At 35.5% G+C, this 26,819-nt stretch overlaps 1 protein-coding gene across 14 annotated transcripts in view; it reads right to left on the bottom strand.

The window, feature by feature from the left end:
* Positions 1-26,819, bottom strand: part of LOC126716049 (uncharacterized) — a 120,077-nt gene that overhangs the window by 70,675 nt on the left and 22,583 nt on the right. For 4 of the 14 annotated variants that reach the window (XM_050416953.1, XM_050416960.1, XM_050416958.1 and 1 more), the window contains exons 1-2: positions 8,872-9,022; positions 8,220-8,299 (exon numbers count right to left, since the gene is read on the bottom strand). In XM_050416953.1, the coding sequence (XP_050272910.1) occupies positions 8,220-8,294 (75 nt within the window). In that variant the 5' untranslated portion in view covers positions 8,295-8,299; positions 8,872-9,022. Of the gene's footprint in view, positions 1-169; positions 232-301; positions 375-626; positions 695-770; positions 953-2,538; positions 2,684-2,783; positions 2,823-3,035; positions 3,092-3,224; positions 3,340-3,426; positions 3,531-3,610; positions 3,726-3,827; positions 3,899-4,912; positions 5,013-5,458; positions 5,530-5,618; positions 5,676-6,040; positions 6,146-6,859; positions 6,882-8,219; positions 8,300-8,871; positions 9,023-26,819 lie in introns of those variants that run through there. The other 10 variants (XM_050416954.1, XM_050416971.1, XM_050416955.1 and 7 more) reach the window with 8 other exon arrangements.

The following is a 26,819-nucleotide window of genomic DNA, read 5'->3' as shown; positions in this document are numbered from 1 at the left end:
GTTACTTACTTGAGTCAACAATCACAAAAACGTTATTGATACAACACCACCCAAGTCTTAGTCCCAAAACTTTGGTGTTGGCTAAGCTTTAATAGAATAGAGTAAACCTCATGCAAACAGGATGTGCACACAATGCTGTCCTAAAACATAAAGACAAGCTCCACAATACCTGTCCAAATTGTCCCCCCTGAATTAAGATAATAGAGCTCATTGAAGAGAGTTATAGGGTACCTGTAGAAAACCATCAGAATAAGTTAGAACCTGACTATACATGCACAACAAATAACACGTCAAAACTCACCATTCAGGAAACCTCTTGTCTTCAAGAATAGGTCTTTGCCATGCATCTATCTGGGACTCCCAATGGCCATTCTCTATATTCAGAAAGAATAAAACAAAATTAAGGGCATTGAAGTAACAATTTCTTCACAATAAAAACAATTTATTTTGTGTCTTAGCACTCCCTATCAATCAAAAATCTTATGAACGTATGGGCATTATGGCCAACTTTATTACATATGAGTTGAACTATAGTTTATATTCTTGCTTTCAAACATGGAATAAAACTTTAAAATCCTAGAGTTGAAACAAATCATCAATGTACAACACACACACTGGAACATTACCAAGAATAGCATAATGTGCAATCTTTGCAGCAGCATCCCCACGGGTACCATAGAATTTAGTGTAACGCCTGTTGATAAAAATTTTCAACAAATAGATAACTTTTTGAAATGTGATATTTCTCAAACAAAATTTTGGCCAGCTACCTGTAATAAGTTTTTCCACTCGAAAAGTTTACTTCAGGGCAGTCCCATGCCAATGAAAATGTTACAGAACGTACTGCATTCGAAGGAATTGTAAGAGAAGCAGCAATGGCTGCCCCAATAGATGATCCTGGTTCTGAAGGCACTGACGTTTCCGTGGAACTAAGGCGGTCAAAGGAACCATACTGTTAGAAAAGAAATACACATATCAAGTTATGTGAGAAATGAAGATGAATCTATTTCTTTTTATGCATAACAGAAGAGAAATAAAGATAGGTCAGATTCCTTTGAGGAAATTTGATGCCGGATGGCTAGGTTGAAAAATAGAGATAAAGGGAAAAGAAAAAAAGAAAAGACAAATTGTACTATTCACTACCTAGAATCTGCCTAACTTCAGCACCCATGTTGCTTGCAATCACCACCAAACTTAGAAAAACTTCTCAAATGAAAAAAAAAAAATTTATTTCAAATTTCAATGCTTCAAGCCATTCTTGGAGCCTCTCTTTACTAGGCATCAAGAAGTACATCAAGCCTCAGTTACATTCCATAAAATCATGAACAACATTAAATTCAAAATTCAATAGTAAAACTCTAGAAAAGTATGAAATTCAAAATTCAAAAAAATTAAATCTGAGATTTCAAACAAAATTTAAATAAAAAATAATTTTGGTTGTACTCCCAGCATCAAAATATAAACATCATCATGTACCGAACACCCTCCCCACCAAAAACAACAACAACAAAAGAAAACAAAAAACAAACCTTAAGACTGAAAATGTCCCTCTGACAGTGGGACGGGAGAGGCAAAACTACCAAAGGTGAAAACACAAAGAAAATTCTTTTTAAAATAGTTGTTAAATGATTATTTCATCTATACGCAACTTCAGATTTTGAGATCAATGTTATTTATCAAATCTCACTTAGACAGTAAAAGTTTCATATTCTTAAGGCATAATGCCAAATCTTATAGTTTCTGATCTACGAACCCAATTGTCAGATTTGACTGAAATTGTAATTTAGCTAAACCAAGTGCAACAAGTCTAGTCCAACCCAATTAAGGACACATGTGGATATGACCAAAGAGCAAGACAAAAGCCAAGATAGTTAAATAGTTACAAAGTAGTTGTTCAATAGTTGGTTAAAAGGACAATCTTGAGCTTTTTTCTTGATACTTGCAGTGTAAGATCCCTAGTATAAATACTAGGAGCTATGTAATCAGTCTTATATTGAACATTGATACAAATTCCTCTATTTCCCCTCTAGGCTCTCTACTTAATCCCCTTTCCTCTTCTTTGGAGGCTGGCTACCTCAAAGAAAGTCAAATCCCACTTGATTCCCACACTTTTTTTCAACCAAAATCATCAAGATATGTTATTCTTCTTCAAGCTCATGATAATCATAGATAAAAAGGTGAAAAGAAGATGATTGGTTCAGGTAAATAAAAAAGAGATAAGACAGCCAATCTGTCACCAAGAAAAAGCCAGGCAATATTAATTAATCAGGTTACAATCTGCTGAAACCAAAATCCTTCATGAGTTGTGAATACATAGTAGGATTAAAACTTAAAAGCCTGGCACGAATGTGCAAATGTAGGAAACTGATGAGATGTCTTTTATTTTTATTTTATTTTTTATTTTGGTAAGGAAGGGAAACTTTCTAAAGAAGAGCCCTATAGACTTGTCTCACGCCAGTAAAACCTACAGACAACTGACTACGCCCACCAGAACCTTTCTAATGGAATGTGCATGTAAAATGTGGGAAGTTTACCAACCTCCTTGATTTCCTGCCACATGTCTTTTGCAGTGATACCCTGAGAGTTACCGGATATCACAAAGTAAGGGCACTTAGAGACATGAACACCATCAGTCTCCTCTGCTGCAATTGCAAAAGTCACAGGTGGGCGTTCATTTGCAGTCCTGTAGTGGCATGTGAGGGGTATTGCACGGAGAGTATTAGAACATATACCATATAATGATTGAACTGATCAAACAAAGGGAAGATTTGAAAAGAGCGTACTTGTGATGTAGAAGTACACCATGCACACCATCCTTCATCCTAGCAGAATAAATAATCTTATGGGTTAGCATAAACAATTGGCATGCTATAAAATAGATAAGCAATCTTCACACACACGTATGCTGGCACAAATATCTAATCCTTCACAAACAAACACAAGGACGCATATGTATCTAATTATAATTTCAAAAATCAATAAAAGAAAAGGTAAGATATATAAAGAAGAAGTCAAGCAAATGACAAGTTTCTTACATTATTTTTGAATTGAAGTGCTGACCAGAAAATTCAGAAAGCCCCCCAACAGAATTCTAAAATGGCATTGACAAGAAGATTTTGCATTAGTTTTAATGACTTCCGGCACATCAGATTCTTTTCAGGAATCTACATAAAATATACTTGGTAACTCCAAGAAGGAAAAAGCTTTAAAGAAATACAACTAACATATGTATGGAACCAAAGGACATAAATTTGAAAGTGATGAACACATGAAAAGGAGACATACTGCCCATGTGAAAAGCAAGGTAACATCTGCAGCAGTCTTTCCAGAATTGTACAGCTGAAGAAAATTAAAACCACAACTCAATACTGAGGCTAACTATATATCTGATATAGACAACCATGTATCTAATAGATCCTTTCCTACCGTGAAAGTAAAAACTGATACAGGGAAGCTGCTCTCCTTGTAATTATGGGGGATAACAGGTGAAATTTGACGACAAACCATTTTAAGTTCCGGATCAGGTTCTCCTGGATTTAAAAAGAACCGGGTGACCAATGCATGAGACAAATTATCCATGATAAAGATCATTGTAGACTGAGAAGTATACCACTAAACGATTACCCTCATATACAGTCCATGACCTTGGGAATAAAGCATGATACGTAGAGTTGCCTCCATTCAGATTCCAGTCCCAAGATCCAATCCCTGAAACATCAGTTTCTCTGTGGAAGACATAGTATTCAGTAAGTTCAAGCACAAATGAAATGAAGCTCTCAAGAATTTCTGAAGCATTCAAATTAACAGTGCAGCTAATAATTGCTTACTTAAGCACCTCTGGGCTCCCTGGGCACAACACTGTTGAATATTTTTCACCACTTGAGCGCTTAACAAAAACCTGCACAGGTATTTGTATTCCAAATTTTGCAGAAACTTGATAATAACCAATGAAAGATACTAATGATAACAGATGTTCCGTTCTTCATTTTATTTCCATCCAATGAAAGATCAACTGTAATATCAACTATAGAAAATAGAAACAAAAATTGATCTAAGTAACATTAAGTGCTTCAATGAGCTTTTCATCAAAGACACATCCCAACATTTTCTGATCAACCATTGAAAGTCTTTGACCATTTCCCACCATCTAGGGTCACATATCCTGTATATTGTATAAATTTCTCATAGCCATGGATGACATCATCCTTCATATTTCTTTGTAAAACGTGTAAACTAGGACCAAATCAGCCACGTGCATTTTATTTAAAGATAATATCAGAACTAAATTCCAAACCAAAGATCCATAAAAAAAAGATGTGTTAAAAGTCTCCTTTAATTTCTTTGTTTCGACAACAATCAAGCCTTGGTTCCAAAATTTTGGTATCACCTATGGTCCTATGGACCCTCAACAAACTAGTAAAAATTGACCACAAGAACTCTTTACTGCCATTCTATTCTATCCGGTGTCATACTCTTTGTTACTTCCGTAATTTACGTGTCCTATTTTACTACTTCTAGTAATGTTATTTTTTGTTTTCCTCTCTCTTTTTGTTTCCTCAACTTAAATCAACTTACTCTTTCTCATTGCTGCATAAATCACTCTACTTTGAACAAAGTAAAACTTTAAACCTATTTCTTAAAAGTTCAAAAACAGATTAAAACAGTTGAATCTGTCCTCAAAAGCATTATGATAATAGCTGTTTTAGGATAAATGGACCAGATAGGGCCAAGGAATGCCTCAACATATCACCTCTTTAGTTAAATTGGGAAGACAGATACGGCATTGCAATTTGACAGCTACACAAGGTCTCTAACACTCGAAAAAACATAGCCCTAGATAAAGTAATATTTATAATATCTCCTTCAACATATCAATGATAAAAAACTTCAATAATATATTCATTGAACTTACCGAAAATTGATTTGCTAAAACTGGTTTCTCTTCACATTTTCTAGGGAATAGTTGCCAGCGCTGAAACTCACCTCTGTAACTCCTTCCTATGCTGCCTGAGCTGAACATTATATTTTTACAAGAGATGATTATGTTCTAAAACTCACTAAAAAGAAGCAATATACAATAATTTGGGTAAGATCCGAAAGTTTTCAGCTGGTTATAATTAGTAAAGATAATGCCAAACAATGTGAGGAAATATTCTCAGCTTCACATTTTTTTCACATAAACTTCTTTTTAATTGGTCAACTACAAATGCACCTGGTGGCTCTTAAACCCATAACCTCACCCTCAAACTTACTTTTACAAGGGGAGAAGGTGCCATTTGAGCTAGAGCTCATTGGCATTTTCTTCACATAAAGTTATATAATGTTCAATAATAAATATCTTCTACTAGAAACACAAATGTCTAGTATATGTATTAAAGAATGTATAATATGTATGGCTTTTTTGTTACATTATATAGTAATAAACATCTATCATGAGTGATTAAGATTGAACACATACCCTATACCACCTAAGGGAATGCCATGACAAGAAGTTACAAGGCGTTTAGCAAATAGATTGATAGCAACCCCCTGCAAAGAGAACAGAAAGATGCTCAAGGATCCCTTACCATAACCAATGCACCAATACAAGCTGGATAGGTAAAAAGAAAGAAAGTTACATTTCCTTTAGCAGCCTCTTCTCGGACATGGTGCCACATCCGAAATAATATTGGAGCCTACCAAATATAACAAACAATATAGTTGGCACCCATGAAACCATAATAAAGGGGCTAAGGTCCTAAAGTTCGTGAATTTGTCATGTGATTCTGATGCATCAGCAAGACCATGGTAAGGATGCAGAAATATAAGCAAGTTAAAAATATCTGTGAAGGAAACCATAAGCACATACATACACAACAGATATGTGTGCATGTGTATTGTATGTATGTAGATCTGCATGTATGTGTTTGTGTGTATATGTCCTTAGGCCTTTCAAAAAAGCAATTAACACATATATATGCTTGATTATATAAAATAAGAGAAGCAAAGGATTTTAAGGGTCCAAAGAGAAAAGGTATTAAATCTAAATCTGTAAGCATACCATCTGAACTCTCTCTTTCAAACTTAGAGTGAACTCAGAAAGGGCACTTCCCTCACTGTTTAACTTTCGCTGCCAGGTCAGTAATGCAGGTTTACCAGGGTCAACCTTAGACAAACAAAAGAAAAAAATATTAGACAAGCAATAAAGGGTTTGAAACATCGAGCTCAAAACAATTGTCAGTTAGAGTCGTATCACAAAATATTGAAAAAGAATACTTGACTACTTTCTGTAATCTTAAAAGTAGTTGTGTCATCCATAGTTTTCATAACTGGACCAGCTAGTTCAACTGGGTTCACCAGAAACCGGAGGCCAAGCTGGTTTTTTCTACCAGTTTAGGGGAGTGTGTTTTGGAAAAAATTTGATAAAATGCACCCGTGGGAACTCGAATGTGTCTTTATGTCACAAACTATTATATTTATTTTATGTAATTGAATTAATAATTTTTATTTTGTCATGGTTTGACCTCGGTTGAACCCCAACCTCTACCTTTTCCAGTTCTTTGAATGCTCTGGATTTCAAAACTGTGGTGTCATCTACTGCATCAACGATTATGCTAAAAAGATTTCAGAGATCAACTTAGAAAATGATAACTTGATGGCAAAGCCCACCTATCATGCCAATTACATCCATAAACGCATTACTTGTTGCAACAATGTCTTTACATACGTCTCTAGAACATTTTTTTTTTTTTTTTGATAAGTAAGAATGTTATATATACGAATGGCTACTCTATGCAAGAAAAACATAGAGCAAACCCAGAAGATACAAGAAGGAAACAAAGAAAAAGCAAAAAAGAAAACCAATCCACAGATTAATTACAAAGAGAAAGAGAGCTAATGAAACAAGGGAGAGAATCACTAGTCATGAGTCCCCAAGCCCGAGACCATTCTAGAACATAACCCATAGCAGTTAGATTTTGCAGCTGAATTAATTGGAACAGACCTATGATCCCCCAGAAGGATTAGCAACTTGGAGACTATAATTCTTATAAAAAAAACCATTGCAAGGTGATTTATGAAAGATTTCTAAATAAATAAAACCTCCATAGTATGGTTTAAACAGATTTAAAGAGAACCTTTGCAACTCTTTCAGAGACAACAAACATCTTTGATGTCTAAAATGCTGAACTTTTCTGGATAAAATTGCATATGAAAAACCAGAACCCTATGAAGCTGACTAAGGATAGAGATGGTAATCTGCACAGCAAAATCCAAGTAAAATACACTTTTGTACTTGTATCTACTTCTACTATTTATAATGGCCCATCCCTTCATTCAATGGAGTAGATGCCCAAGCACTTGATTTAGCCATGACTTGCTACTCACATATTTAAAAGCCTAAATTTCAGGGTTGATGTAGTTATTTCCACTGATGTGAAGATGATTTATAGCATCCCCCCCCCCCCCCCCCCCCTCCAAAACAAGAGAGAGAGAGAGAGAAAGAGAGGTGAAGATGAAAGGATAGAGGAGCAGCAAAAAGTAAATACAAAGACAATTAGCTCTACCTCAACTTCAAGACCCATCGGGTGCATGTGTAATTTACCAATCAAAAGAAAAGGTAAATATAAACATTGTATGCAAAAAAAGGCATTCAACAATCGGCCAAGTATGGGATAAACCATATCTCTGCCAACAAAAAAGATGGGATTGATTATCTGCCCTCTTGTAATGTAGTTAAAATTTTATGTTAAGTTAATAAAAGTATGTGCTACCACCTGTATATTTCAGTGTTGTTTACTTAACAGTACTCATGCCTAGGGGTAATTCTATACTCATTTGTTCTGAAAACTTACAGAATTATAGATAGCAGACAATAAAGTTAAATAAGTAATAAATAATCAAAATGACAGAAAAAATGCCTAAGGTTTGCTGATTTCTCTCTCTATAGACATAACTAGCATCATTACTAATATAGAATAAGCTATACTCATTAGCTTACAACCAAAGGCAGAAAGACAAGAAAGGAATTTCTACCGCTGAGTACAACACATCTAAATGTTGCAGCAGTTTAGAAAGTAGGCAGAAAAGCTAATTAAAAAACTTGACAACTATAAACAGAAATCACCTCACCTTTTCAAGAACAGTATACACGATTTAAACCTTTCAAACATATAGAGAAAGTTCCATTGTAGTCCTTAGAAAGTAAAAGGGAGAAGCTGTCTCAGTATATAACCAAGTACCTTATTAGTTGAAGACTTAGAAAGTTCCCTCTCTTCTTCAACGAGACCATTTCCCAACTCCTTCCCCTCAAACATCTTTCCTGTATTAAACAAAGAACAACCACATCAGGCCATTTGCATTTTATATAATTCATCACACGCTTCACATTCTTTTGAAGCCCATTTGGTTACCAAGAAGTCAGAAGACAAGGGTATAAGCATAGAAATCTACAAACATTCTAACCCATATGTACAAAATTCCAATTCTCTTTTCCTTTCTCCATTGTCTCATAAACCACAAATAGCATTATAATTTCTTTCCCAAATCAATTACTACAATATTTCATAGGCTGAACAGTTGTGGATGGCCTCTAGTTATAAACTTAAAACTATCATTATAATACGTGTGAACTAGTTTGATTTTGTACAGCGCACTTCCCATGAACAAAAATGCATACTTTCAGACACACAAATACCCACAAACACTAACACATACATACATATATGCATGTCAAATTTTCACGTCAATTTTCAATTAGACCATGAAAAATGAAGTGGGTCAAACCAAGTGATTAATCCAACAAACTTAAGACAAGCAAAGATTTAACATCGTCCAATCCAACACATAAATCATAAGTGCAAAACAAATTGGATGAACAATACGATCTCTAACCTGAGAAGTTTAATTGTCAGACTGATGAAACTAAGAACTGGTTGTGCAGAGAAAGAAAGAGTTCGACGAATAGTTGATAGAGTCTGAGTCAGTTGTTGAGTCTGAGTCAGATGAGTTCCAACTCATTTTAAAGTGTTTTTTTTTTAGATAAAAGTTGCTATTAAATATAGGAAAATGAAATATTTTTTAAGAAAAAACTTTTTGAACAGTGATATATTTTAGAAATTTTAATGTCAAAACAAATGGAATGAGTAAGGGGGTTGGAGATTATTAAAGCAATTTTGTTATCCCCGTTGTTAAGGATGGCAATTTTGCCCCGCCTCACCCCACCCCGTGCAGGTTTTCTCTGCCCCGCAAAGGTGGTGGGGCGAGAATGGGACAATATTTTGTCCCCGCACCCCAGGGCAGGGTGGGGATGAATTTAGTATTTTTATCCCCAACCCGCCCCGCCCCGTCCCCACCCCGCACTAATAAAGACTATAATTGTAAATTTAGTAAACTCTAAATCACTAATATTTAAAGTAAAACACAAGAGTACAAGATATGAGATAAAATATTTTTTATTCTAAAACCCTATTGCTTTTGCCGCCTCTGACCCATCCCTCTTCTCTGTAGTTCATACGTGTTTTCAAGGTTCATCTCATTCACGTTACGTAGTGCCTAAACTTCCAGTAGGCAGGTTTGTTTCATGTTTTTTGCACATTGTTTCAAATATTTGAATACAATAGGCAGTAGGTTTGATGATATATTCGGCCCCACATTGTTTCATGTTTTTGCACATTGTCTCATCATGTATTCGGCCCCACATTGTTTCAAGTTTTTGCACATTGTTTCATTATGTATTTTGCACAGGTTTGTTTCATGTTTTTTGCACATTGTTTCAAATATTTGAATATAATAGGCAGTAGGTTTGATGATATATTCGGCCCCACATTGTTTCATGTTTTTGCACATTGTTTCATTATGTATTCTGCACAGGAGGGGAGAGGCATGATAATCAACAATGACAAGTTTATATTAGTAATGAATTATTCTAAATTTTTATAAAAATTTCTGTACAAAAGTTTAACAATAGTTAGTAAAAAAAAAAACTTATAAATTTAGAATAAAAATGTAAAATTTATCAAGTACTAAAACACTTGTAATGGCAAATCTTTCCATAACCCATTGAAAAAAGAAAAAAAATACTAAGTAAAATTCAAACATAATATTTTTAAATACACTTTAATAATTAAAATTTTAAAACAATGAATTTAATTATGAAGTAAGATAATTTTGAAAACATGCCCTCAAGCAGAGGGCATGTTAATACACAACATTTTAAAGATTAATTTAATAAAGTTTGGTCAATTGGATGTTAATTGAAGGAAAATTATTTTTCCCTTTGAGTTTGGGGTAGAATATCATTTCCCCAAACTTCAAGAGAGAGGAGTATAATTTTTGTGTATATATAAAAGTTAGGATTAACTATGGTACCGGTTTCATAATAATTACTTTTTCTTATAGATCAAGACATCAAAAAATTCTTTTTTTTTTTTAATTATTTTTTGAAATAGGTGGGATTGCTTTGATCACAATTTTTTGGAGTACATATATTTATTTAACTACAAGAGATTTTATCATATTAAATCACGCCAAATTTCAATCTATAATATTAATTTACTAATAATGAACAAAAGAAACTAGTATTGTGCATACGTAGTGCATGGTTATCCAAAAACAAAGAAAACTTGGATGCATTCATTTAAAAGAAAAAATGAAACTGTTGTGCAAGCTTTTTTTTTTAACTTATTTAAAAAGACTGTTAATTTATTTAAGGGTAAATGATGTATTTGATCTCTATCATTAATAACATATTTCAATTTGGTCTCTAAATTTTCAATTGTGTTAATTTGATTTTTAACATTGTAGTGTTGTGTCAATTTAGTCACTACCATTATCTTTAGATGGAAATTGTTGTAGTAGCAAATGCCTAAAATAAAAAAGTAGTTTATTGTTACATCAATGAAAAATAATTTTTAATTTTTTCCATTTGTCACGTCACAATTTCCATCCAAAATTGCTGTATAGGGTATGAACTTATAGTGGCATTTTACAGTACAATAGTTACAGTACAATAGTGGTGTTAAAATTTCCGTTTAGGGTTTAGTTCTACAGTTACGGAACAATAGTGGTGTTTTGTGGCGCCCCTATAGTCCAAAGGGACCTATAGCGGCGTTTTTAGGACTTATAGTGGTGTTTGAAAACATCATTATAGCTCTTGTTTTTTGTAGTGAGATAATGGTATGGACTAAATTGACATAATTGAAATATTAGATCTCAAATTGAAATCTAGTGTAAAGGATGGATACCAAATACATAGTTTACCAATTTATTTAATCCCTCAACTTAGTTTGTTGACATTAGCAAACCCATTACCCTTTTGAAAAAGGATAGCATTTTCTAGGCCAAAGACACAACGACATAAAATATAGGAAAATCTAGAATTAGTCTATCCAAGTTAAGACAAACAAAAATTAATAATACAGTAGTAACAAAAATTGAAGAATAGGAAATATCCTAAGTCCTAACCTATTATGCTTGTTTTCTCCTGAGGAGGTTGATTATTATTGTTTTCTGGCTTTCTCCCTTGGATGTATTATCAGATGTGGGCGATCCCTCTAAACTTGATAGATTTTGTTACTAAATCGTGTAAAGCCTGTGTATTGTGGATAAGTTTGTAGTTTATTTTGTTTATTGGATAAAAATATATTTATGCATTAAAAACTAATTTATTCTTTTTTATTGTGAAAATAAGCTTTGTCCAGATGATTTACAAGAACAAAATTTGGTTTCTTCAAATTTTGATGGTTGAAAAAGAGTACATTATTATAATTCAATATGTGTGAAAGGTATGTTGCATGGGTAAAGTGGCTAATTTTCATCTGTTAGGATTTTAAAAACAGTTTTAGTTTTTTTTTTTTTTTTTTAATTACAAATATTATTAGCGGACGGTTTTAGGTGAGGTTTTTAGGGTTTATAAAATTATTCTGTAATAGTTTCTAAATCATATTCATTCATTTTTTTTTTTTTTAAATGAATAGATTGGATTACATTATATCATAAACAATTTAAATATAGATCAAAATTTAGTATTAGTTAATATTTATTTAAAATATCAAAATATCTTTAGCGTTTTTCTTTTAAAATGACCAAATACATCAAAGCTCCAAATAATCAATATGACCCTCCTCATGCTTTCCCTCCTATTTTGTTTGTTTCGTTATTAACATTTTCTAAAAAATAAATTATTTTTTTCAAAAGTATTTTCTTAAAAACTAATTCATTTTCCTATGTTTGATTGTGCCCTTAAAATGAGTTAAAAAACTAGCTCTTAACTTCCTTTATTTTTGTGGAAAACTACTCAATCTCATACTAAATTAAATAAAGAAAGTTAAAATAATGTAAAATAAGATAATTTTCTAGAAAATACTTTTTTTTTAAAATCATATTTAAGAAAATGTTAATGTCAAAACATATATATGGTCCACTTCCCTTCCATCAAACAAAAAGAGTGAATAAACGCTTCTTTTTGCCCTGCAATCTCTTCTTTAACCAAACAATCTCACTTCTTGGTCCATTAAAATGACGCACTACTTGATTTCTTATATAAGTATTGGGCTGGTCTACGCCTAGTCCAAACTAACTAATCATCTACCACGTGGCCCATGGGTGCTCCTCACTGCAAGCTAAAGCCTTCACATTAAAAATTATTTTTTTTTTTTTTTAAAAAAAAGAAGGAAAAAAAAGAAAGAAAGCAAGTAAATCATAATTTTTGTTTGAGAGAACCTTTTTTTTTTTTAATGTAGAGAGAAGCTAAATCATAATTTAGTAATATCAAATTAATACATAAACTTTAAAAATAAAATAAAATTTATCTTTTAGAACACATTTACATAAAAACTATCAAAAAACTATACTTATTATTTCATATTTAACAAATAAGTTACCACAAACTACAAAATACTAAACAGACACTTAATCCTATTGAATTAAAATTATTCCAAAAAACATGAGGGTTTTTTTTTTTTTTTTTTTTTGTACCTAGCATTTACTTAATTATTTAGTAAGTATAGAAATTTGATAAAAAGAGAAAAAATGTGAAAAAATAAAAATAAAAAACCAACGGAGAATAGAAGCATGTGCTACGCAATCCTTATTATACATTTTCGTACACATTTCTTGTGAAATAAGAATTTTGAAAACGTGTATTTTGAAAATAGGATTTATCTGAAATTGAATTTTTTTTTTTTTAAAGTTAGGATAAAAAAATGTTATCATCACTCTAAATAAAAACAAAAACACAAAACAAATAGAAGCTTGTGATAAAAAAAAAAAAAAAAAAAAACAAAAACAAAAACAAAAAACAAAAAACAAAAACAAAAAACAAAAAACAAAAACAAAAAACAAAAAAAAAAAAAAAAAAAAAACAAAAGACAAAGACGTAATTACATTCCTCTCCCTTAAGATTTGGGGAAATGACACTTCATCTCAAACTTGAAGAAAAAAAAAAACACTTCTCCCCTTGACATCTGATTGACCAAATTTTGTTAAATTAATATTAAAAATGTTGTGTTTAGCAACTGGATGAGCTTCATTATTGTGGATGGAGAGGTCTTTCATCTGTAATTCTCCTTAAGTTTTTATTTTCGTAACCATGCTTTACAATGCTTATGAACAAAATTATAGTTGCATCTCTCTCATTGCCCCCAATCCCTTCTCCCTTTCTATTCTTTTTTGGCACTCATCTTGCAAATGGTTAACACTACCTAGCAACTCACAATTACACAAAAAATCTGACTAAAGTTAGATTTTAGTGACGTTTTTAAAATGCCACAAATAATCAACCCTATAGCGACGTTTTAAAACGTTGCTAAAAAGTAAGAGGACAAATGCTATAGTGATGTTTTTGAAACATCTTGATTATTTGCGGAGTTTTAAAAAGGTCGCTAGATATATTTTCCAACATTATAAACAAAAATGTTATATTATTTAGTGACATTTTCAAAAATGTCACTAAAAGTTTTTGAATATCGTTAAAGAGTTATAAATGACGTTTTTAAAAACGTCGCAATAGACCTATAGCGATGGCTCTGTTGCAACATTTTTGAACGTCACAAAAAAGTCGTTGTAGACCATTTGCTTCTATGCTTGCTCACTCCCAAGTGCAGGAGATCGTAGCAATATAATTTTCGAAGTACCGAGGTTGAACCACAAGGAGCAAGATAGATTTAAAGACAATATAATTAAACAAAATTTTGGGTAAAGAAGAAAAATACTTTTGCTTGGTGATTGTTAACAAGAATAATAATAATTGGTGTTTCCATATAAATCAATAATGTAAATACTAGGGCATCAGGGTGTTTCCATATATCGATATAAAATTCTTTGTGATCTAAGAAATTATATATTTCATAATTGGTTGTTCTTATACAATTAAACACTTATGATTCGGTTGAATTGAGACAATTCAAGAACGCATCATAACCTAGATTAATAATGCGGTTAGAAAAGTTTTCAGAAAAACCCATTCACTAATTTAGAACCTGATTTCTATTTGAAACTATTAGAAATTCATCTAAACAATAAGAAAAACATAATTGAACTTATTGAAAGCATGGAAGAACTAATACATCAAAAGAAATCTAATTGAACAATCAAATATGTTGTTGATAAAATCTTAGAAAGAATCACATTGAATATTCATATTGTATAGAAGAAACATAACCCCTAGCCTAGCAAAGAGTCTAGGCTGCCATTAGAGAAAGGAAAATACAAGGTTTTCTCTGCCAAAATTCGTTCTACACAGCCTTCCTTCCAAACCTTAATGTCTAAGTGTTCAAAGAAAATAAAACTTTTTCTATTTTAATTTCCGTCCAGGTTTATAGCAGTAACTTGTGAGTTAATTTAGGCATTAAAAATTGATAATTTTGAAAAACACAAAACTGGAAAATTGTATATATTTAAGTCACGGTTCCAATCCATCTGGCCTTGTGTCAATTGGATTTTTGAGGAGAGAGATACGCCCAAAATACTGATCAGTGCTCAAATCAGATTTTTCCTTTTCAGATTCTGCCTCTTTGATTTCTTTCCTTATTTGAAGCTTCCAATCATGGTAGATGATCCAGGCACTCCAGCTGCACCTCCTTAGACATTTAAGCATGGTCCTTTAGCTCCACTTTAATTCTAGTTTGGCCTCCATTCTTTCACAAATTCCTGTAAATTCATCTTTCTCACATGATTTCCTGAAAGTAGAAAATTATACACAATAAATGGCATCTTATTCAAGAAATTATGTAAAGATAAATAATAGGGACTAATGCAAATCATGGCTTAATTATACAAATTAAGCATAGTAATAAGGAGATAACGCCCACATAAATATATAAAAAGTATACATTTCAAGGCGTTATTAGTCTATGGTGACGTTTTTTAGGTTTTTTGTGACGCTTTACAAATAAATAAGCAAGGTAAAAGGGCAGATTTCTTGTAGTGCTAGTCACCGAAGTTTTAGGTTAGCTTCCAGAAATAATAGCATTGTGAGTTAAAAGTCAATGTAAAAAGGTAATCATTCTACCTGTAAAAAAAAGGGGGCTAATAATTAACTGTCATTTGTAGCCTAATGAGGACAAATCTAGTTCTGGTTTTCTGAAATTATTACTTCAATTCAACTCAAGGAAAAATGTATTAAATTTTCAACCACAAAGAGCACATATATGGTATGTACTAAGTTTCAAGTTAGGTTGATAATTTTACAAAATAAATAAGCAAGGCATATAACTACATATTTGATGTAAATGTTAAGTTTTATGGTTCTTCCTATTTTATTGTTTGATGTCTTTTTTAGTGACACATGGTTTATAAAGGTCTTGAATTCATGTCTCCAAGCTAGCTAAACAACATCTTGGGTTACCCCAAGGGATTCATCCCTGTAATTACATAATGTATTTGGGACATAGGGACTATACTATCTAAAGGAATTAGTCAAGTGATCTAAGAATCCTAGACACCCACATTAGGGGAAAAATTCCTTAGAACAAGATTAGTATAAGTGTGTAACTATTTGGTTATTGGCATGAACCATTAATTTTTTAGTAGGAAAGAAAATGACATTTCCTATCACAACTTCTCTTTTCTTTTTCTTTTTTTGATAACAGGTCAGAAATTCTTATTTAACTCAGTAAACTGAATACATGTAAAGTAGACAACTTATAAAGTCCAAAGCCAGCTACAAAAAGCTGGCCATAGACTAAAGCTACAACACACGTAGCTAAGGAAAAGGCACCTATATAAAAAATTAAATCCGACCATAGACTATAGTTACAACAACGTAGCTACGAAAAGGCACCTATATAAAAACTTAAATCTGAGAAGCCATCAACTTTTGGTACTCATTCAGCAGACCCTTTACACCATTCAAAATATACCTTGGATGAGTTTGTTTTTGTTCAAAGTACACCTTATTTCAAGCATTCCAAATAGCCCATGCCATTGTTGCCCAAAGTTCCAAATCGCGTTGGTCTAAGCTCTGTACCATGAAACCGAACAACAAGGAAAAGTCACAAGCCTCATTGGAACACTTTTGAATCTTCCCCTTAACCAAGGCCCACACATTCCTGGGAAGGGGACACTCCCACAAGATATGCCCAGTCGTCTCAGGTTTTTGCTGACACAACCCACACACCTCCGTAACATGAACCTTTCTTTTACCAAATTGTCTCGCTCCACACGAAGGTTTTGACTTTTGGGGGTACATTTAGTGTCCAGAGTTTCTTCCAAGTTGGCTTGTTTGTCTGGGCCTTTGAGTGCTCCAGTACTTACTGCTGCTTCAACCGGAGCGCTACGTGGTAAGCGGTCTTGACTGAGAAGGTCCTTGACTTATTCTCCATCCATATAAAGGAGTCCCTAGCATGTGTATCATTGAGGGGTAATGCTAGAATCTCATTCTGAGTTCTAGTCGTGAATATTGCATGGACCTTGCCTCGATCCCACTATCTTGTGTCAGCATCTATGAAGTCATTAACCTTCAACTCAGGGTCGGGTTCACCGTTGAAGATAGGGTCATGAGACAACCACTTGTGCGTAGTGACACCAATACACTCACCATCACCTATTTTCCATTTTGAACCAGCAACGATCATGTCCTTAGTAGACAAAAGACTTCACCATATGAATGAAGGATTGTGGCCCAGTGGGGCCTTTAAGAACTTACTACTAGGGAAATACCGGGCTTTGTACACTCAATAGAAGAGAGATTGAGTGCCATGAATCAGTCGCCCCGCTTGCTTGGCCAACATTGCGAGGTTAAAGGCGTTGATGTCTTGAAACCCTATACCACCTCTATTCTTGTCCGTACACAGCTTCTGCCAGCTTACCCAATGGATCTTTTTCTCATTGCATTTTTTACCCCACCAATATCTGGCCAAGGTCGAGTTGATGGCGTCACTCATTACTTTTGGAAGCCTAAATAAGCTCATGGAGTAAGTCGGTATAGACTGCGCAACTGACTTTATAAGTATCTCATAGCCAGCCTTGGAGATCAATTTCTTCTTCCACCCTAATACTCTCTTAGTAAAACGTTCTTCGATTTCCTTGAAGGTGGTTGTCTTAGTTCTACCCCCAACCATTGGCAAACCTAAATACTTCTCACAATTAGTCATGATTCTGGCTCTAAGCAAATTTTTTATTAAGTCTCGCGTGTCTTGTCTGGTGTTATGACTGAAAAAAAAAATGACGTTTTCTGCTGGTTAATGGCTTGTTCAAAGGCCGATTCATATTGTGATAATACGTTGAGCAACACTTGGCACTCTTGAACCGTGGCTTGATAGAATAGTAGGCGGTCATCGGCAAAGAGCAAATGAGAAATGGTCACTCCATGCTGACAAGATACAACTCCTTTAAAAGACTGATTCGCTTCATCCTACGAAGCATTGCGAACTAGCCTTCGACACATAGAAGGAACAAATATGGCGAGAGGGGATCGCCTTGCTTGATTCCACGAGTGGGTTTGACCAAACCACGAGGCTCTCCATTGATGAGGATCGAGTAAGAAGTGGTGCAAACCATTTCCATAGCCAGCTGTATCCATGTATCATCAAAGCCGAGTTTAGTCATCATATTCCGTAAAAACAACCACTCAACCTGGTCATAGGCTTTGCTAATGTCCAACTTCACCGCCATTTGACCTTGCTTCCCTTTCCTCTTATTTCTCATCCTGTGTAACAACTCAAACACTACAACGGTATTATCAGTGATTAGGTGATTAGGAACAAAGGCACTTTGAGCATCAGAGATAATATTAGGCAATATTAATTTGATATGATTAGACAAAACTTTTGAAAATAACCGTGATATCACATTGCCTAAGCTAATGGGGCGATAATCTGAGATGTACTGCAGCTCCTTCTTATTGGGGATAAGAATAATGTGGGTATAGTTCATCTTGTGTAAGAGGTGGCTAGAGTTTAGAACAGAAAGGACAGCCCTAAACACATCATTCCCTACAAAATGCCAATATTTTTGAAAAAAGAACGGGGACATACCATCAGGGCTAGGCGACTTGGATGGATGCATTTGGAACAAAGCTCGCTTTATTTCCTCCAGCGTGTATGGTTGTAAGAGTTGGTGCTTCATGTCTGGGGTTACTAGCCTGTCTATAGGGTCTAAAACAACCTCCATGTTAGTTGGTTGAGTTGAAGTAAATAAGGCTTTGGAGTACTGCTTCGCTACATCTGCAATTTCATCATCCGTGGTACACCACTCATCGTTGGCATTAAAGGTCCTAGCAATGTGATTCTTTCGTCTCCGTTGGCTTGCTCGTTGATGAAAGAATTTGGTGTTCTTATCACTTGTAGGAAGCCAAATGGACTGTGATCGTTGTCTCCACACCACCTCCTCGTGGTACAGTAATGAGTTTATTTTAGCTCGTATACCCCAAATGGCCTCATTGTTCTCCACATTATTCTAGTTGGCTAGTTCTTCCAGAAGCTTGTGCTTATCCTGGAGCCTTTCCTTAGCATTCTCAAAATTCGTATGGCTCCACTGCACCAAGGCTTGTCTATACTGTTTAATCTTTTCAAAAAGTTGAAACATTGGGCTCCCCTCACATACTGACCCCACCCATGCCTCATGGATGGTGTCTTCACATGCTGGGTAGGTCACCCATTTTTCCTCAAACCTGTGTGGGATTTTCTTCTTTCTTGTAGGCTTGGGTTGTGAGTGCTAACCATAATTGGGACATGATCAGGGCAAGAAGAGTGTAGATGCATGACTTTAACATGTGGGAACTGTTCTCTCCCTTCCAACGTGGCATAAGCCTGATCTAAGCGTGCTTGAACAATGTTGTCACTCTCCCGTCCATTACTCCATGGGTAAATGTTCACTTGAAAGCCTAAGTCGATCAAAGAATAGTCAGATAAAGCTTCCCGAAAGTCCAGCGTAAGGTGTAGGGGCTTTGAGATATGACCCTATTTTTGTTCGGAAACCAAGTTTTCATTGTAACCCCTCACACATAACCATGGGACTAAGAATCTAGAAGAAAGGTGGCGTAAAAGTTGCCATGTCTTATGCCGCCTATGCTCTTCGGGTTGACCATAGAATCCAGTCAACCTTGAGGGTGTGTTACTGTTATAAAAAATAAGAGCATCAATAAGGTTAGGGGAGTAGGTTTGAATATGTAAGTTCGTTTCAGCTATCTAGAGCATTGCTAACCCACCATTTTGGACCTCACTTAAAACCACCAACATGGAGGGGTAGTGTAGGTCAACCTGAATGTGTTTCATCTCCTCAACAGATTGCTTTGTCACAATGAGAAACAAAACATTCTCCTTTACCAAAAAGGTAAGGGCATTCACTGCACGTTGGTTCCTAAGCCCCTGGTAGTTCTAGTTTATCACGATCATTGTGCTCGGTGGGGCTGACCACCAGCCTCCACCATTGATGCAATTTTGTCCGAATCATGTCCCTCAAACTGAGGACGTTTTTTGGGTTCCTTAGTGCTTACCACCTCTGTGCTACATTCAGTTTCCAGCCTTCCTCTTTTTATGCCAACCACCTCATGGTTCAAGTCATTAATGTGCATGGAAATAATCATGGGCCTTAGAGGCTTTTTCCCCTTACCCTTCTTACTATCTTTTGCATGGGATACCTCTTGTGTACATGGAATTTGTAGTGGGTGCACAGTTCCCTTGTCATGCATCGTCCCATCTAATCCTATGGGGTCTATAGCTAGTTGCATGTAAGAAATAGGCACACTAAATAGGCCACTATGCGTAGCTGTCATCTCACTAATAACTCTTTCCATGTTTGCGAGCCCCAGTGTGGAGCTAGTTTCCTTTGGTGTAACGTCAACTTTCAGTACAGTAGGAATGGGATCCCGTGAATCCCGCTCAGTCATATTCTTTTGCGAAAATCGCGTGATGGCCAAAAAATCCACCGAGATATCATTCATATCAAAAGAAGAATTATCCTCAATCAACGCTACGTGTTGGTTGGTGTCTGTCGAAACCCTAACGGCTTCGTGGCTATTTAGTGGGACCCTATCATCACCGGTCTCCCTAGTTGGAGCAAAAGGTGTGTCCATTAGGTCATTCTCCGTCCGATTTTCTGTCGAACCACCACTTCCTGGAGCTCTCTGTCGGAACCTAGCTTTCAACCAATCCCCATAGGGTAGTTCTTCCCCTTCAGTAACTTGGACGTTGCATTCCTTGGCCTCATGACCGATTTTACCACACTTGAAACACAACCCACATAGCTGCTCATATCGAAATGCAATCCAGGTTTTATCTCCCTCAGGGTACCTATCGGGCTGCCTCTACGAATCGGTTTGTCCAACGGAGTCACCACACGGACTCGGAGAAAGCGCGCTTGGTCCGTGGTAAGTGCCTTACAGTCGACTTCAACAACTTGACCCAGACTATTTCCAATCTCCAAGCTCACCTTTGCATTGATGAGATCAAAAGGCAGACCCCAGATTTGTACCCAAATAGACAAGTCTATGAAAGTGACTGACCGCGCTGTCATGCCTTGTTTCCATTGCTCCAGTACCAGGACCCTATTATCAAAGCTCCAGGGTCTGTTATTCACGACCCATGATACCTGGCTCTCCAATGCAAACTTAAACTGAAGCAAACTGTCACCAACCTCGATTATCTTGAGGTTCGGTCCCATCTTCCATATTGATCGAAGAAGGTTCTTGGCGTCTCTCAGGTTTAGTGGACGGGGTGCTAAGAATTTTCTGAGAAGACTAAGGGAGCACTCTTCTAGAGTTTTATCCCTTATGTTTGTCCTTACAATGATAACTTTGCCTTCCTCTGAAGTTAACTTAATCCGGTGCAATTGATCAATAACTTCGATGTCCATCTCAGTGCTCGAGATTTTAGCCCCTTGGTCTAGTACCTTCAAAGACCAGTGAGGTGTAGAAGAAAGACAAGGGAGGAAGAAAGAGAAAAAGAAAGACAAAACCACGAGGAAGAGTTGTGGTGAAGAAAGGTGGCTCACCCTAGGTGAGAAGGAAAACTTCTAGCGAGAGGAGAAGAAATTTTTTTTTTCCCTTCTCTTTTCAATAAGTGGTAAAATGATGTGAAAATAAGTTATATTCCTTACATCACTAAAAAAGAGTAATGTGATAGCCACAAAAAGTTATATTCCTTATATTCCTTTTCATATTTATATCTATATCTATATACTATATAAAAATGGAAGTGTAGCAATTAGGTCACCTCATCTACCACATAATCACTAATTTTCTCATTTATTTTATACTATAATTTTTTTTTTTTTTTTTTTGCAGTACTAAAAATATGAATATATTGATGTTCCACATTTATTTAGGACTGTTTAATTTAACTATACATAAAACTTTGTTTTTACATTTTTATCTACTTTAATTTAAATTTTTATAACTAAACATTGAAATCAATGAAAAATAAAAAACTTTGCCTATACATATTAATCCACTTTAATTTAGATGTTTAGAAGTAAATAATGAAATCAATGAAAATAATGTCTATAAAAATGTATTCACAAATCTTGCTTAATCTTTGATGGTAGAAATTATACAACCTAATAGCTGCCTCGTAGAAGGAGCTCAAATCAAGCATGTTATAGATCTACAATAGGTTTGTACCCTTATTGTCCTATCCTTTCTTAATTCATATATGTTCCATCATGCAAGTATTTGTTTTGTCATTTTATTTACAATGTTGAATGCCTTTAATGAATGATGTTTATTATGGACTTGATTTGTGGGAAAAATCAGATTATAATATATCTTATTGCGTGATGTTGTTAGGTATTAGTTTACTTGGAAAACAACAAGATGGTGAGGAATAGTTTGTGCAATTGAAGAAGATGGTCTACACAAATTAATTTTGTGCGGTTTCCATTCATTGTTTTTAAAATATTTTCATTGACAAATTAGAAACAAATTGTTATTTCTTTGTCATGTGATTTTCCTTTGAGTGATTGTTTTAAGTGTTTACGAATATTTTATTTTGGTTTTTGTCTTCCTCATCTCATTGGTGTTTTCATTTGAATTTTTAAGAAAATAAATTCATTTTTGTATTAATAAAATTATTTACTTATTATATATTCATTATTCACATTTTGGTTTAATTTATGACTAAACACAATTTTTTATTTCAAAAATTTTCCTCTACCTTTTTTTTCCCATTTGGACTTGTACACTAGCGTTTTATTTATTTATTTATTTAAGGAAAAAAGATTTACGATTATCATGTACAAGGCTGCAACTAACATTTCTACTTGTATTATGTAAAAGAGTTACGATTATCATGTATAAGACTAACAATGTAGCTCAATCGAAGAGCACTTTTCACCTCTCAATTCACATACCAATTCCATGTAATGATAAAATTAAGAAAACTGCTACATCCACAATACTTTTTACAACAAATCTTAAGTAACAAGTTGTTATTGACTGTAATTGATGGGCAAAAAGAACAATAACAACTTACCACCTAAGATTTATTGGGAAAATATTTTGGACGTAGCATTTCTCAAAAATCAAAGGAGTGAGTCTCACATTTTAATTGATCCTATCAAAAGATATCCTAAACCTCTTTTTGTTTTGTAGAAAATAACTTCCAGCCAAAAAAAAAAAAATGAATATGTGTCATTGAAGTTCATTCGGCACATGTCTATCAAGCTTGATACTGGCATATGAAGGGCTTTGCTTGATGCCTGCAAGTCCACCGTAACATATAGAATATAGATTGGTGAATATGTGTCATATAATCGAATTGTGTTAGAAATACTGAATGCAATAGTATTGTATTTCACCGATCAAAGAATATACATCAGTGCCTTTATATAGGAGGCATATGTGTGCGGTACAAGTAAAGTGTAGTACAAGTACAAGTGTGCTAGACAAGTAACCTAGCTGGGCCTAAAGCCCATAACATAATGTACGTTAACATCCCCCCTCAAACTCAAGGTGGATGTGAGACCAGCTTGAGGTTGTCAACCAAATCACGAGTGCGTCCCTTAGGAAGTGACTTGGTGAAGATATCTGCAAGTTGATCTTTGGAGGAGACGGAGAAAAGCTTAAGAGCACCATGGACAAGATGATAACGGATAAAATGACAATCAATCTCAATGTGTTTAGTCCGTTCATGGAAGACATTATTGTGAGCAATATGAATGGCACTCTGGTTGTCACAATAAAGGGGAGTAGTAGAGGATGTGGACACACCCAAATCCTTAAGAAGCCATCGTAGCCAAAGGAGCTTAGATGTGGTATCAGCAAGGGCACGATATTCTGCTTCAGTACTGGAGCGGGCCACAAAAGTTTGTTTCTTACTTCGCCAAGAAATCAAAGAAGAACCAAGGAGAAAGCAATAACCTGTAGTGGACTTGCGATTAGTGGGATCTCCTGCCCAATCAGCATCAGAGAATGCACGGAGTACAAGAGGAGACTGAGCTGAGTAGAAAAGGCCATGGAAAAGGGTGCCCTTCAGATATCGAAGAATGCGCAGAACAACAGCATAGTGAGTTGATCATGGAGCAGACAGATATTGGCTCACTTGATGAATAGCATAGGAGATGTCTGGATGAGTAACTGTGAGATAAACTAGGCTGCCAACTAATCGTCTGTAAAGAGAGGGATTAGACAATGGTTTCCCCCATAAGGGAGTCAGATGCGCATTAAGCTCAACTGGAGTGTCAACAGTCTTACTATCAGTGAGTCCAGCTCGAGACAAGAGTTCAGAAGCATACTTGACTTGAGTAATATAAAGTCCATCTGTAAAATGAGTGATTTCAAGACCCAAGAAATAGCTGAGATGTCCAAGATCTTTCATCTCAAATTGCTAACTGAGAAAATCCTTGAGTTCTTGAATGCCACTGAGGTCATCACCAGTTATGATTATATCATCCACATACAGGAGAAGTAAAATAGTACCTTTGTCAGTGCGATGAAGAAATAAGGCAGAATCATAATGACTGGCCATGTAACCTAAGCGAGAAATGGTAGAGCTAAATTTGGCAAACCAAGCTCGTGGAGCTTGTTTAAGGCCATAACGTGCACGTCGAAGGTAACAAACCTTGTTTGAGTCAACAGAGAGACCAGGAAGAGGTTGCATATAAACTTCTTCACTTAAATCCCCATTAAGGAATGAATTTTTGACATCCATCTGAAAAATGTCCCATTTACTGGCAGCAGGAACAACTAAGAGGGCACGAACAGATGAGATACAAGCAACCGGAGCAAAGGTCTCTTTATAATCAATCCCATACTCCTATGTAAAACCTTTTGCAATGAGACGAGCTTTGTAGCGCTCAATGGACCCATCAGAGCGAGTCTTAATCTTGCAGATCCACTTACAACCAACCACAGATTTCCCAGAAGGAAGTGTCACCAAATCCCAAGTATGGTTTTTAGATAATGCATCAAGTTCCTCTTTCATTGCAATCTACCATAAAGGGTCAGTGGAAGCCTCACGATAGGTGTGAGGCTCGTGTAGTGTAGCAAGGACAGTGTAACAATAATAGTCAAGTAAATGTGCAGGAATGGATCTTACCCGAGTTGAGTGACGAGGTGGAATGTCTTGTGCAAGATCTTCAGGCAGAGCAGGAGCAGGGGACCCAGGCTCGGGGTTGGGGTTAGGTAGCTCGTCTTCGACCTATTCATCTTCCATCTGTTCATTAAAGGGTGAACTAAGAAAGGGATCAATGATGTCTGGTGGTTGGACATAGAAGTCTATAAGAGAATCAGGAGCAACTACAGGAGGATCAGGATCAGCTGCAGTAGGAATATGTGCCTCATCTGGAAAAAGATCTAAGACAGAGGAGGAAGATAGGGAGGCACGGAAGTGAGAGAGCTCGACAAAGAGGCAATGTTCCTAAAAGACAACATTGCGGGAGACATGAAGACGATGAGAGACAGGATCATAACACCGATACCCCTTTTGAGTTTCGCCATAGCTAAGAAAACAACAAAGCCTTGACCGAGGCTTAAGTTTGTTATGCTCATGTGGCTGAAGAAGAACAAAACAAGCAAAACCGAAGGAGCAAAGGTGGTGATAGTCTGGAGGTGACCCGAAAAGGCGCTCATATGGAGTTTGATTTTGGATAATAGGACTTGGAATGCGATTAATAGTATGAATAACATAAAGAGCAGCTTCGCCCTAAAAAGGAGCAGGAACTTTGGCAGAGAGAAGGAGAGCACGAATAATGTCAAGAATATGACGAAGTTTTCGTTCGGCTCTACCATTTTGCTGAGAGGTACCTGGACAAGTTAGTTGATGAACAGTGCCATAGGAATGCAAAATAGTTTGGAAAGCATATTGAGTGTACTCAAGAGCATTATTAGATCGAAGAATTTTGATGCGTTTGGAAAACCGAGTTTCAACCATTTTTGCAAAATTAGAATATACTTGCAATAATTCAGAACGATGTTTCATATTAAAAATCCAGCTATAGCGAGAGTAATCATCAACAAAGATAACAAAATATCGAGACCCACCAATACTAGAGACAGAGGAAGGCCCCCAAACATCAGAATGAATAAGGTCAAAGATATCAGTGGATATTGATTCACTAGTATTGAAAGGTAAGGCTGGTTGTTTTCCTAACTGACATTACACACAATCAAAATTTTCAGTAGACACTGAACCTAACAAACCCGAGAAGCCAATTGTTGTACCCGAGAGGAAGATGCGTGACCAAGTCGAGCATGCCAAAGTGCAAGGGAAGGAACAGAAGAAACTATAGCAGCTACAGCAATAGAAACATGAGCAACAAGTGGAAGACGAAGGTTGTCCACGGGAAACATACGCCCAACTCTGGGACCAGCCCTAAGCTCCTGTCCCGTCCTTGGATTCTGCACAATACACCCAGAATAATCAAAGATAATGCGATAAACTAACTCAACTAATTGTCCCACAGAAAATAAATTGTAAGAAAGGTCAGGAACATTAAAGACTCCAGGAACCAAGAGGTTAGAGGTCGAAACAGAGCCTATATTATGACCAGACATTGTGGAACCATTTGCTGTGTGAATATTAAGAGGGTGTGGTGTAGGTTTAAGTTCAGAAAATAACGAATGAGGTGTCATGTGATTGCAACAAGCAGAATCCATAAGCCAAGAGGTAGGAGACATACTAGATAAAGCTGAGAGAAAAGAGGAATAAGATGTATTACCAACCATATGAATGACATTAGCGATGGTGTTTATAAGGCCATCTCTGGAAATGGTGAAAGTGGATCCAGAAGACTGAGACCGTGCAAAGACGGGAGCCATTGGTTGGTCACTCTCAGTGTTAGCAGCAGTAGCAGCAGAAATTGAAACAGCTGATTTGTTGCGATGATAGCAAGTCTCAATACTGTGGCCAAATCGTTTACATAAATTGCAAAAACGATTGCTGGATTGTCGACGACGATTGTTGCAA

This window comes from Quercus robur, chromosome 2 (genome assembly GCF_932294415.1).
Source record: "Quercus robur chromosome 2, dhQueRobu3.1, whole genome shotgun sequence".
Lineage (NCBI taxonomy): Eukaryota > Viridiplantae > Streptophyta > Magnoliopsida > Fagales > Fagaceae > Quercus > Quercus robur.
Note: the sequence above shows the minus strand (reverse complement) of the source record. Positions and strands in the feature narration are given on the sequence as shown.